The sequence below is a fragment of the Gobius niger genome (genome assembly GCF_951799975.1).
Source record: "Gobius niger genome assembly, chromosome: 13".
Lineage (NCBI taxonomy): Eukaryota > Metazoa > Chordata > Actinopteri > Gobiiformes > Gobiidae > Gobius > Gobius niger.
Window position 1 is genome coordinate 27361888 of NC_136864.1, and position 13864 is coordinate 27375751.

Genomic DNA, 13864 nt, shown 5'->3' on the forward strand with positions numbered 1-13864 from the left:
AGTGAGTAAGCGCTTTATTTATCATTGTACAATGAAGGGATCACCATGTCGTCACATCCGAGGCTCTGGTGGACAACACACATGTATTTAATCGATAATAATAGTTGTTCACAAACAGAGCATTACTTCTATATAAAGATCTGCGCTGTAAAAGATCTGTGGTTTGAATAAACAGCTCTTCACACCTCGAAAAATCAGCTGTTCGCCCACCATTCACCAAAACATCCAGTGAAAAGTGCGGTAAAATAACATCTCACTTTAGCATTGGAGAAAGGGACTTGTTAATGCTGCTTTTTAGTCATTTTTTGTTTCATTTAGAAACAATGATATAGGGCATCTGAATTAAACTGGTTATTTGTTGTCTAAACTCATTCCTACCTTTCCTAATGCATTTCTACAATCCCAATTCGTCACAGAGGGAGCAACAGTGTCATAGTGAAATCCTCAGAAAGCTGCTGCTCGAGTTCTGACAAGAACCAGGAAATACGACCATATTAGTCCAGTGCTCCGGTCTCTGCACTGGCTTCCTGTCACTCAGAGAATAGAATTTAAAACAGCTCTGCTTGTCTACAAGTCTTTTCATGGTTTAGCACCGAAGTACATCTCTGACCTGTTACAGCCGTATGAACCATCTCGGCCCCTGAGAACTTCAGGGAGGGGCCTCCTGGTGGTTCCCAGAGTCAATAATAAACACGGTGAGGCTGCGTTTCAGTTTCATGCAGCGAAAACCTGGAACAGTCTTCACGAGGATGTGAGACAAGCCTCAACTCTGACAATGTTCAAATCCAGGCTGAAAACAGTTCTTTTTGTCCGTGCATATGACTGAATGTATTTTATCTGCACTCTTGCCTTTTACAGTAATTGATTAATTTTATCTGTTTGTTCTGTTGTAATTTTGCCTTGCCTTGCCTTGCCTTGCTAGATTACATGGATAAAAAGGCATATTATGAACAAGGTATTTTTTCACAACACAGAACTCATCTTATTCCACTACCAGAGCTAGACAGATATCATGTATACATTTTAACAAAAGATCTACTTTCTACTACTGTCTCTGAGGTTTGATGAACGTTAAAGGATTAGAAAGACACTACACAAAACCAGCGCTTCATTCATGAAAATCCCTTGAAAACATCTGCCGCGTGACTTCAACTGAACTCTCGCGACATTTGCTCTACGTCACTTTAAGCGCGGGGTTTGTTGTTGGCGGAACTTCTACTTCTCAAACCCCTTTTCTCCTTTCAGCGACAGTTTTAGGCGTTTATTCTTTGATAGTTCATATAAAAGACCATATTCCCAGGGACGTAAATGTGTAGCGACCTGCGGACGCGGTCGTAAGACGTTTATTACCGGAGAATTGGCACTTTTAAACCGGCGGAAGCGGTAAGTGTGGGGTTACTGGTGCGTTCATTTCCTAATAACTTGCTTTTCGATGACGATCTGCTCCGGCTACACTATGGGACTAATGTATTTGCCTGAAGCTAACACGCAAAAGACAGTGAAAGATTAAATAGACATAGAAACAAAAACTTGCAATAGTATTTATCCCTTTTTTTTTTTTTTTGGCGTTATTTTTATAAACCCTCATTTCACAGTCACCTGCTAACCCCTTAACCTCTTAACTCCCGCCTGAACCCGCCTGAGAGGATCATTTTCCTCACGTCATCAGATTTTTTTTTCCATCATTTTTTTGTTGGGTATTCGACTCATTTTTGTTGCTTTTTTGTCATTTTTTCGCCAATTTTTTATTCACATTTTTATCTTTTTTTTTTGGCACATTTTTGCAATTTTTTGGTCAAATTTGTGTCATTTTTTTGTCAATTTTTTGTAATTTTTTGGTCAAATTTTTATCATTTTTTTGTAGTTTTTTGGTCACATTTTTGTCATTTTTTGTCATTTCTGTCATTTTTTCGTCCATTTTTTAATCACATTTTTGTCATTTTTTTTGTCATATTTTGTCCAATTTTTGTCATTTTTTTATCCATATTTTTTAAAAAAAATTTGGTCAAATTTTTATCAATCTTTGTCATTTTTTTGTCACATTTTTGTCATTTTTTGTCATATTTCTGTCATTTTTTGTCCATTTTTTAATCAAATTTTTTTCATTTTTTTGTCATATTTTTGTAATTTTTTTGTCAATTTTTTTTAATTTTTTGGTCAAATTTTTATCCCATTTTTGTCATTTTTTGTCACATTTGTATCATTTTTTTGTCAAATTTGTATCAAATTTTGTCACTTTTTTTTTTTGGGACATTTTGTCAATTTTTTTTTTTTTTTCATTTTTTTGTCAAATTTGTGGCATTTTTTTTCATCCATTTTTCGTCCCTTTTTTGTCAATGTTTTCTCACTTTTTTGTCACATTTCCATCATTGTTTTCGTCTCAGTTTTGTCGCTATTTTCACAGCTTTTTTCCAGAAGCTTTTGGTCTGGGGTAAAGCCAAACTGGAGAAAATGTGCTCGGTTCAGGCGGGAGTTAAGGGGTTAAAGTTGGGGTACCTGACTTTTTGTTGTAAAGTAAAACAGTTTTCCCCACCACAGAGTAAGTTGTAAACACCGCAACAAATCAGACCTTGTTACTTTGCCTTCACATAACATTTTATCAGGCGACAGAAGATCGACGTCGAATCTAAATCATTGACATTTATTTAGGTGATGGTCCCCACTCCTTCACTTTGCCACCGCTCAAAGCTGAACACGGGCTTGAAACGTGCATGTAAACAATTAGCTTGAACAATTCGGACACGCAGGTGGGATTGTGAGAGCTAGAAACGAGTTTGGGCCAGATAATAAGATGTCACAGTTTGTGCTGGAAAAATCAGGCTGCAGCTTTAGCTCCCGCCTGAACCGAGCACATTTTCTCCAGTTTGGCTTTTTACGGTGAAATGAAGACGAGGATGAAAATGTGACAAAAGAGAAACAAGAAAGTGGTAAAAAAAGCAATGAAATTAAAGAGAAAGTGACACGACAACAACGCAAGGAATAAGATCTGTTTCTATCATTTTTGTCGGTCTTAGCTTTCAAAAGATTTGGGTAAAGCTGAACTGGAGAAAAGGCACTGGCACTTATAACCACCCGCCTTAACCACGTGCATTTTCTCGCTGGTCTTCGTATCAGCTTTACTCAAATCTATAAGGTTGCTGCCTACAGGCCAGTGTAACGTCTCATTTGAACGCTTTTTGTCATTTTTTTTCGTACATACTTTAATCACTTTTTTTTCCTTTTTTTGTCACATTTTTATCATTTTTTTGTCACATTTTTATCACATATTTGTCATTATTTGTCACATTTTTGTCATTTTTTTCATCAATATTTTAATAAATATTTTGTAATTTTTTGGTCACATTTTTATCATTTTTTTGTCACATTTTTATCATTTGTTTGTCACATTTTTATCATTTTTTTTGCCACATTTTTATCATTTTTTTGTCACATTTTTATCATTTTTTTGCCACATTTTTATCATTTTTTTGTCACATTTTTATCATTTTTTTGTCACATTTTCATCATTTTTTTGTCACATTTTTATCATTTTTTTGTCACATTTTTATCACATTTTTGTCATTATTTGTCACATTTTTGTCATTTTTTTCATCAATATTTTAATAAATATTTTGTCATTTTTTGGTCACATTTTTATATTTTTTTTGTCACATTTTATCATTTTTTTGTCACATTTTTATCATTTTTTTGTCACATTTTTATCATTTTTTTGTCACATTTTTATCATTTTTTTGTCACATTTTTATCATTTTTTTGTCACATTTTTATCACATTTTTGTCATTATTTGTCACATTTTTGTCATTTTTTTCATCAATATTTTAATAAATATTTTGTCATTTTTTGGTCACATTTTTATCATTTTTTTGTCACATTTTTATCATTTGTCTGTCACATTTTTATCATTTTTTTGTCACATTTTTATCATTTTTTTGCCACATTTTTATCATTTTTTTGTCACATTTTTATCATTTTTTTGTCACATTTTCATCATTTTTTTGTCACATTTTTATCATTTTTTTGTCACATTTTTATCACATATTTGTCATTATTTGTCACATTTTTGTCATTTTTTTCATCAATATTTTAATAAATATTTTGTAATTTTTTGGTCACATTTTTATCATTTTTTTGTCACATTTTTATCATTTGTTTGTCACATTTTTATCATTTTTTTTGCCACATTTTTATCATTTTTTTGTCACATTTTTATCATTTTTTTGCCACATTTTTATCATTTTTTTGTCACATTTTTATCATTTTTTTGTCACATTTTCATCATTTTTTTGTCACATTTTTATCATTTTTTTGTCACATTTTTATCACATTTTTGTCATTATTTGTCACATTTTTGTCATTTTTTTCATCAATATTTTAATAAATATTTTGTCATTTTTTGGTCACATTTTTATATTTTTTTTGTCACATTTTATCATTTTTTTGTCACATTTTTATCATTTTTTTGTCACATTTTTATCATTTTTTTGTCACATTTTTATCATTTTTTTGTCACATTTTTATCATTTTTTTGTCACATTTTTATCACATTTTTGTCATTATTTGTCACATTTTTGTCATTTTTTTCATCAATATTTTAATAAATATTTTGTCATTTTTTGGTCACATTTTTATCATTTTTTTGTCACATTTTTATCATTTGTCTGTCACATTTTTATCATTTTTTTGTCACATTTTTATCATTTTTTTGCCACATTTTTATCATTTTTTTGTCACATTTTTATCATTTTTTTGTCACATTTTCATCATTTTTTTGTCACATTTTTATCATTTTTTTGTCACATTTTTATCACATTTTTGTCATTATTTGTCACATTTTTGTCATTTTTTTCATCAATATTTTAATAAATATTTTGTCATTTTTTGGTCACATTTTTATCATTTTTTGGTCACATTTTTATCATTTTTTTGTCATTATTTGTCACATTTTTATCATTTTAAGACCAACAAAACTCATCTAAATGGAGCTTTTTCTGCTTTGTCGTCACTTTTTTTTTAAACTTTTTTTTTTCATTGTGTTTTTGTCACATTTTTGCCCCTTTTTCATTGATTTTTGTCACTTTTTCATAACTTTTTCTGTTGCTCTTTTGTCGCGTTTTTGTCGCTCTTGCTGCGTTTTCGTCTCGCACGTTTTTCAAGAAGCTGCACTGGAGAAAATGTGCTCGATTCCGACGAGGTTAAACACGTTCTAAATAAACAACATTTGAGAGAAAATGTAAATCCACCTCTGCTCCGCTAACATGACTGAATAATGGAAATATTTTATAGCAATTTGCTGAATGTCATTTCCCGTGGACCTGCTTTTGCTCCCGCAGCTCTAACACGTGCTGCGTTTCAGATGGAGGCGGCTCCTGTTTGCAACGAAACCATCAGCCCTGAAGAATTTCCCAAGCCGGAGCAAGCGCACAGGAGAAGTAAAGCTTCAAGCGGAAAAAGTACAGACACTAAACCTGTTTGATGCACACAAACACAAATAAAGAATAAATATTTACTGATGTTTTCCTTCCAGAAGATGCAGAGGCCGACATCGAGCTTCTTTGTAAAGCTGTGCCTCAGATTGGGAAGGTTTTCCGCGTCATCGACAAAATTGGAGAAGGTATTATTTATTAGTGCTCAGTAACGCGAGCCCCTGAAGCAGTTTGGAGTCGCTGCGTGTCTTAGTGTCATCTAGTTGTGTAAACAGAACCCTTGTTTGCAGGCACTTTCAGCTCTGTGTACTTGGGAGAGGCCCAGATGCTTGATGGGACTCGACAGAAGTTTGCCCTGAAACACCTGATTCCTACGAGCCATCCCACTCGCATCGCTGCCGAGCTCCAGTGTCTCACCGTGGCCGGGTGAGAAAAGCAGCATTGACTTGACTTATAAGCAGACACGTGTTTCTGAATCCCACCTCCTGAAAGTGCACACTGTCGATGTGTCCTTGGGCAAGACACTTCACTCACATTGCCCCCCAGTGTCCGCGTACATCGGTGTATGAATGAGAGTATGAATGGGTGACTGATTCCTTGCGCTTTGAGTGCCTAATGTCGGCAGGGGCTGGACTGGGACTGAAAAACAGCCCTGGACTCTGGTCAGTCTGGCCCAAATTAGCGTAAATGCAACACTTCCACAAATACATATTTTAACCTCTTACCCCCCGCCTTAACCGAGAGCATTTTCTCCAGTTCGGCTTTACCCAAATCTAAAAGCTTCTTGACTGGAGAGCAACACTGTGACGCCTCATTTGAAAGATAAAATCTAGAAAAGTGAGGGTAACTTTTTGTCACGTTGTTGCTGCATTTTTGTCATGTTTTTGTTGCTTTTTCATCACTTTTTTGTCACTTTTTCGTTGTGTTTTCGTCTCTTGTTTTTCGGGGGGGGTTTCGTGTTGTTGTTGTTTTTTCATCGCTTTTTTCATTGCTTTGTCGTCACGTTTTCATCACATTTTGTTTGTGTTTTTGTCACTTTTTTGTTGCTTTTCCAGCACATTAACCAACCCCTTGGTTAATGTGCTTAACCCCACCTGAACCGAGCATATTTTCTCCAGTTTGGCAAAAAAGTGACAAAAATTTGACCAAAAAAATGAGTTACAAAAATGAGTTGAATACCCAACAAAGAAATGATGGGGGAAAAAATCTGATGACGTGAGGAAAAAGATCCTCTCGGTTCAGGCGGGAGTTAAGCTTTTAGATTTGGGTAAAGCTCGGTTTCGCCCGGGGGTAAGGTAAAGTGAGAGGCCAGACCGGTGGCCTTAGAGCCAGTGGCCCTTCTGTGCTCTTCCAGAATGGACATATGGCCAGTCCGCCCCTGAATGTAGGTGGAAAAGCGCTATTTAAGTTGAGACCATTTACCATAAAAACGTTTAATACTGGCATGAAATATTGCGATACGATATTATTATTGCAATATTTTCTTTAGCCACAACATACAAGAAATGTGTTTTTCTTCACATAGTGTTAAAATAAGACTCAAAAACACTACATCAGGACCAAAACAAGGCTAACATGAAACTAAGTAAGCTGTGAGTTTAGCTTTTGCACATTTACGTAAATCAATTTTACTTTAATGGTTTTCCGATATATTTTGGCTTTTTGCGATGCGGGATGTTGCATTCATTCCTTTCTGTGCCATTAGAAAATGAGTCCGGGCGCAGAAAGATTAGGGGTTGGTTATTTTTTCACCCACTTAAGTAGCTTTGTGTAATCTTTGGATCTTTTCCAGTAGCTTTTTTTTTTTTTTTTTACCACCGCAGCTTCCAAAAAACGCCTCCTGAGGTCCTACGTGTCCAGGAGAGGTTTTCTTCCCCCAATCTCTTGTTAAACTTAAATCTTTTCATTGCGAAGTTAAAAAGATTCAGCATAGCTCCTCTTTTTTTTTCTGTTGGAACAGCTGCGCAGAGGAGGGGGTGAGATCTCTTGAAAAGCAGGAAGGGAAACTACTGGATATTTAGTTTCAGCTGTAGATTGTAATATATAACAAAGTGTAAGATGTACTTGACACATATGTTAAATAAACTTGAACTTGAGATAGTGATAAAAATGTGTTTGAGATGATCAAACATTAAAAAAGCATAATACCCCCACTAATGGCCAGAACATAGGACATTTTAAGCTATTATTTTAACATTCTTATTACAAAACGTGACTGGAGAATATTATTTTTCTGCTCTTCTCCTTGTGTTTTCTTCAGAGGCAGAGACAATGTGATCGGAGTGACGTACTGCTTCCGGAAAGAAGACCACGTGGTGATCGTCATGCCGTACTTAGAGCACCGAGCCATCGTGGTACGTCCCGACCCCGGAGTCGACTGCATAATGTCTGCTCCATCTGGTGAATAACATATGAAGGTCGCTGTTTTATGTTTTGCAGGACATAATCGGCTCCCTCAGCTTTGAAGAGGTGCGTCTGTACATCTACAACCTGCTGAAAGCTCTGAGACACGTTCACCAGTTTGGGATCATTCACCGCGACATAAAACCCAACAACTTCCTCTACAACAGGAAAACCAACGAGTAAGAGCCTTTTTATCAAGTATCACCACAGTTTATCACAGATGCCACTGAGGTCTTCCATCCCAACAGCAGAGCCAAAAACTAAAATCCCAGTTTAGCTTAATTTTTGCTTTGTTTTTATCCCGAATTAGTGTTTGTTTTTAAGTGTAGGTTTGATGCAATTTTATAGAAAAATAAAACATTTTCACAACCAATTTTTTGGAACGCACTGTTTTGAAATGGCATACAGCAGGGGTAGGCAACGTCAGGCCCTGGGGCCAGATCTGGCCGTCCAGCATAGTCTCTAAGCAGGTACCAAAAAAATTACAATGCTTTAAAGGAATAGGCCACCGTTTTTACATACTGAGATATGTTCTTACCTTAGCTTTGACAAGTTCTTTAGGACCTGTCTGATCTTCACCCGTGCCTTCAGTCACGTAAACACAGCGCAGACGGCGTTAGCATTTAGCCTCTCCCTCTCTCCACTATAGCTCCAAAACAGGTCAAGATAGAAGCTACCAAGCTCTTCCACGTTTTCCCTATTTCAATATGGTTACGTGAAGTGTTCCACTACAAAATATAATTACACAAAATTAAACAATGTGGATTTTCTAAGCAGATAAAACGGGGAACTATATTGTAAGGCGTAATAATACCAGGAGTAATTTGGCATCCGCACAGTAAAGTGAAGATAACTGCGCGGATTCCAAACTACTCCTGGTATTATTACGCCTTACAATATAGTCCCCCCTTTTATCCGCTTAGAAAATCCACATTGTTTAATTTTGTGTAATTATACTTTGTAGTGGAACACTTCACGTAACCATATTTAAATAGGGAAAACGTGGAAGAGCTTGGTAGCTTCTATCTTGACCTGTTTTGGAGCTATAGAGGAGAGAGGGAGAGGCTAAATGCTAACGCCGTCTGCGCTGTGTTTACGTGATTGAAGGCACGGGTGAAGATCAGACAGGTCCTAGAGAACTCGTCAAAGCTAAGGTAAGAACATATCTCAGTATGTAAAAACGGTGGCCTATTCCTTTAAGATCCAAGTTTTGATGCCTGTTGGTCCATGAACAGCATTAAAGGGAGTGACTTGGCTGTTTCAGCTCAAATAAATGATACAAATCTAAAAGATTTCTTTTTTTTTTTTAATGAATGAACAATATCGTCTTGTTTTCAGGTTCTAGATCAGTGGACCATTTTCCAACCATTTTTGTTACTGATTATTTAGAAAGTGATCAATTAGACTGAAATGTATAACAATTCATAGCATGTTCTGTTCATGTTTTACCTCAAACATCACTAAAATTAACATTCCTCCAAAAACAAATAGAAATAGTCTTCAGAGACCCAGGTACCCAGCCCGAGTCTCGGCATATTTCAGGTATTGACACAGTCCATGTTAAGTTCCCGGCTTTAAGAAAAGCATGTATTTGTGTAAACATTATATGGTGTGAAAACCTCTTACTTCATTACCATCTCCTCCCAGATACGCCCTGGTGGACTTCGGCCTGGCCCAGGGCACGGCGGACACTCAGATCGACCTCCTGAAGGTTTGCAGGTCCACACTCAGAGGTGGCGGCTCTCCTGCTACACCTGCGCCCACTCAGCGGACCAAACCCGCTCCTACAGGCGGCGCCCGCTCAGCGGAGCCCAGCCACAGGACCAAACAGTCCTCCACCACCATACCAGCACCCAATCCACCTAACCCCCACCCCACCGCCTCCACCTCCGCCCCCCTTCCTTCTCCTGTCGCACCCTCCTCTTCCTCCTCCACCATCTGCAGGAAGGCGGTCCCAAAGAGGCGCAATGTCACGGCGGGCTCCACGTCACGCTCTAAGCACTCCAAGGTGGTTTGGTCTTTTCTGAAAGCACTGGGTTCATGGGCTTTTGCTTTGAAATACCAGATTTCGATCAGGGCTGCACAATAAATGACAACAGTTGGTGACACAGTGTTCATATTGTTAGAAACCTAAATATATCACAAGACCTTCCAACTGGTCTTCCAACTGACACGTTCTCGTGCTCTCACAGTCAAAAACAAAAACACTCGGAAACTTAAAGGAGACATTATCTGTTACACAACATTATTGAACACTTTAAACTTTGCAAGAGAAAATGGAAACGAGTCATTCCTTTCCATTTGACTGTGTAAATGTAAAGGTTTTCCCGAGTGAGTTTTCTTCCCAGGTTCCCACAGAACAAACGAAGCAGAGCAGGATTCCTCAGACACGTGTGAATCTCTCAAAAAAACAAAACACTAACTACACAGGAAAAGTGCACAACCAGCTTAAAAGATCACAAAAGGCAATTTTGTATCATGTTTTTCCTAATTAAGCTCCATTATAGCTTTGTTTTGGTCCCAGTTTAGTTATTTATTTTTCATGTCTTGTTTTGACACCATTTTTAATAAAAAAAAAAAAAAAAAGCATAGCGTTCGAAAACTCTTTGAGCTAACTTCAATTAGAAATTCCCTCTTTTTGTGATCGTTGCCTTGATAGACACTTCCTCTCCTGTCATTTCCCATCTGGCACAAATAGATCAGTATTTCAGGAAAACATGGTGGACCGAGAGTTGCTTATGGACCGTTACCTACTGAATGTTAAAAACAACACACCACATAATTTGGAACAACGAAAAGACATTCATACCAAAGACTTTTTTTCCAATGGGGATCTCCTACTTGTTTTTGTTTTTTAATTGCAGCACTGTATCATTGTAAAAGTTGTAGTTTTCTGCTTTTATTGTGCAGCCCGAGCGAGTGTTCTCTGCTCCTCACTGACGGGCTCCAGGCTGAATTTTCTCTGTGGTTTGTTTTACTGAAGGAATTGTCAGGTCTGCGTAAACTCCAGCGGCCGGTGTTTGGAGAGAGGAACATGAACAGCTGCGCCCAAGCTCCCTCCGCCGCAAAAGCCTCGTCCGCTCGAACTGAAGTAAGACTTTGAATCAAAAGTTCAAATAGATGACACTTTTACACGTTTAATGACCGCCTTAAAAGTCTCAAATGAAACTCTGTGTCCAGTTTGTGAAAGTGGCCAAGGCAGAGGACCCGGCCAATCGCAGGTGCGTGGCAGGCCGCGGCACCGCCCCGCTGAGGAGTCAGGGAGCCAATCACAAGCCTCCGAGAGCTGTGCCCCCCAGCGCCACCTGCAGCTGCTTCCAAACGGACCGGGTCTGCAACATCTGCCTGTCCAGGTAAACGGACAGGTCAAAGTGCCGTCACGAGCCGTCCTCCAGCACGTACAAGAGCTCAACGTGACAGGAATGCACCGACCGATTTGGATTTTTGGTGCCTGGCACGGATGTGTGAAGGGCATTGGGTCGATAATGATTAGTGATTTAATCAGATGTCCTTTAGTTAAACATCTATTACAATAGTAAAGGTTTTAATCATATAAAGAACATTTTTTTGTCAAATATTTATTTCCTAATTTATTATTTGTTCTGTAATGTCCTGTTGCAAAGTCACTTCTTTAGAGTAGACAAGTAGTTTACGATACATATAATTAATAATAATAATTACATACATTAACAAAAACCCAGTCGTTGATTGCTTATTGTACCATTACTACCACTAAGACAGTGATTTTCAACGTAATAAATGTGTCTAGTTTCAAAATGTAGTAAGCCAATAATGTAATAACTTGTAATGATTTGCCTGCTGATAATATAATAATCATCATAATTTATTGCCTGAAAATCGTTCACAAATATAATCAATTCAGCCAATAATGTAGTAATGCACCAATTTGTATTTATTTTCAAAAACTAACACGTTAAATGTTGTTTTTGTGCAGTTCTCCCTAAATTGTTGGAGACCTGTTTCGTATTTTTCTCCATCAGCTTTTGTATTTTACTGTTTTTGCTGTTTTATTTTTTAACTTCTGGTAGCTTGTCGTAACTCACAGGTCTTTTTCTTTATGTAACACATTATACAGTGTATATACATTATGCATTTACTGTGAATTATAGTGCTGGCATTGTGATCAAAACAACTCAGAAACAGTCATTTTAATAGACTTGGTGTTAATTAAATGTAGATAATATTTTCCCCGGGAAGGTCTCGTGACCCATTGAACATGGTTTGGCGTCCCACTGCATTAATATGATTCTACAAACTTAAACAGTTTCTATGTTCCACCTGCATTTATTCTCACTATTTGGCAATATATTAGCTCCACACAGTTGCCAACCATTCTCTGTGTAAACACAGAACAAAATGGCAGCGGACCAGTGGACACATTTTTAAGAAGAAAACGGCAACGTGTTTAACCTGTGTGGTTTGAAATGCATGGCCGATTATGTTAAGCGTTGTAAAAGTGTGTGCCTTGTTCCCCTCAGGAAGCAGCAGATCGCACCCAGAGCTGGGACTCCTGGCTTCAGGGCGCCGGAGGTCCTCACCAAATGTCCCAACCAGGGGACAGGTGAGTTTAAAAACCATGGTAGTAGTTTGAAATATTGAAAATCTCTCTAAATGAAATGTTTTTGTTCCGGTGTTCAGCCATAGACATGTGGTCGGCCGGAGTGATCCTGCTCTCCCTGCTCAGTGGGAGGTACCCCTTCTTCAAAGCCAGTGACGACCTCATCGCACTCAGTCAGATCATGACCATCCGCGGCTCCAGAGAGACCATCCAGGCCGCCAAGACCTTCGGTTTGTGGTCGATTATTTACCAAAGGAAATCTTTTTACCTATAAATACCTAACATTGCCTCGTACTTTAGGTAAATCCATCGTGTGCAGCCGGGAGCTCCCTCGCCAGGACCTCCGCGTGCTGTGCGAGACGCTGAGAGGCCGCAGACCGTCCCCCGATGACGACCATGATGTCACACCTCTAAATCCTGCACACGGAAAGACAAAAACACTGGGCGAGACCCCCTCTCACTGTCCCGCAGGGCAGGACGACAGGAGTGACTGCAAGCCGTCATCCAAGCATCCCGATACGGGGGACACGCAGGCGGTTTCCATGGAGACGGAGGACGAAAGGGGCTGGGACAGGGTGCCAGATGAGGCCTACGAGCTCCTGGACAGACTGCTCGACCTGAACCCGGCCACGAGGATCACGGCGGCAGACGCGCTGAAGCACCCGCTGTTCAGAGGCCTGATGCAGCAGAGAGTTTAAAGGATGAAAACTGTCTGGCAACGTTCATTCATCTCAAAATCTCTCTGTTAATAATCTCAAACACATCTTTACCACCATCTTAAAAATGTCCACACTTTCTCCAAATAAGCCACGCCCACCCCCTAATCTTGCTACCCTTTGCTGCGCAGCTGTTTCAATAAAGAGTAGAAAAATAAAATAAAAAGTGTACGGCTCGTGTGGCTGTAGGACCTCAGGAGGAGCTTTTTAGGAGCTGCCGCGGTACAGAGTTTACAGGGAAGATGCCAAAAATGACTGAAAGATGCACTAGAGCCTTGAAATACAGCTCCAGGTATGTATTTGATTTGAGACCAACATTGATTATTTGCACAATATCCCCGCCCCTTTAAGTTCAGGAGAGTGGCTCGGAAAATCAGTATTGACATACATTAACTTGTACCTCATTGTTTCCCTTTTTGTCAAATTTAGACTTAAAAAGGTGATAAATTTGTAAAACAAAATCTGTACTTGCCCTCACCCTCCTCCCATAAATAAACGTATACCCCTTTTTGTTGCATATTGACATTTTAGGTTTACCATCAGACACAATGAATAGGAACTCACTGCTAACTTATCTAAAGCATTTATTTTCTAACAACGTATTTTCTACAACTTCTTGATCAACCTTGGTGCTCTACTTTAAAGATCTAAAGTCTGGTCTACATATTGTTGGACTACCTTTCCCAAAAAATAACCCAACTAAATGCTAACCGAGCTTAATGACAAATGTCTAACTGATCAC

The 13864-nt window shown here is 38.3% G+C and overlaps 1 protein-coding gene across 1 annotated transcript; it reads left to right on the plus strand.

The window, feature by feature from the left end:
- The first annotated feature begins 1184 nt into the window (after nt 1–1184).
- cdc7 (cell division cycle 7 homolog) lies at nt 1185–13114 on the plus strand. Its single transcript, XM_079569437.1, has 12 exons — nt 1185–1383; nt 5355–5451; nt 5526–5612; nt 5715–5850; nt 7685–7778; nt 7864–8006; nt 9475–9835; nt 10811–10918; nt 11008–11180; nt 12327–12409; nt 12487–12636; nt 12707–13114. Exons 2-12 carry the CDS (start codon nt 5355–5357, stop codon nt 13102–13104), a joined length of 1830 nt encoding a protein of 609 aa, XP_079425563.1. The 5' UTR covers nt 1185–1383; the 3' UTR covers nt 13105–13114.
- The last annotated feature ends 750 nt before the right edge of the window (nt 13115–13864 follow it).

Coding starts and splice junctions, on each gene's coding strand:
- cdc7 (XM_079569437.1), top strand. CDS start 5,355: ATGGAGGCGGCTCCTGTTTGCAACGAAACCATCAGCCCTGAAGAATTT. Junction 5,613..5,714: donor CATCGACAAAATTGGAGAAG/GTATTATTTATT, acceptor CCTTGTTTGCAG/GCACTTTCAGCTCTGTGTAC. Junction 10,919..11,007: donor CCTCGTCCGCTCGAACTGAA/GTAAGACTTTGA, acceptor CTCTGTGTCCAG/TTTGTGAAAGTGGCCAAGGC.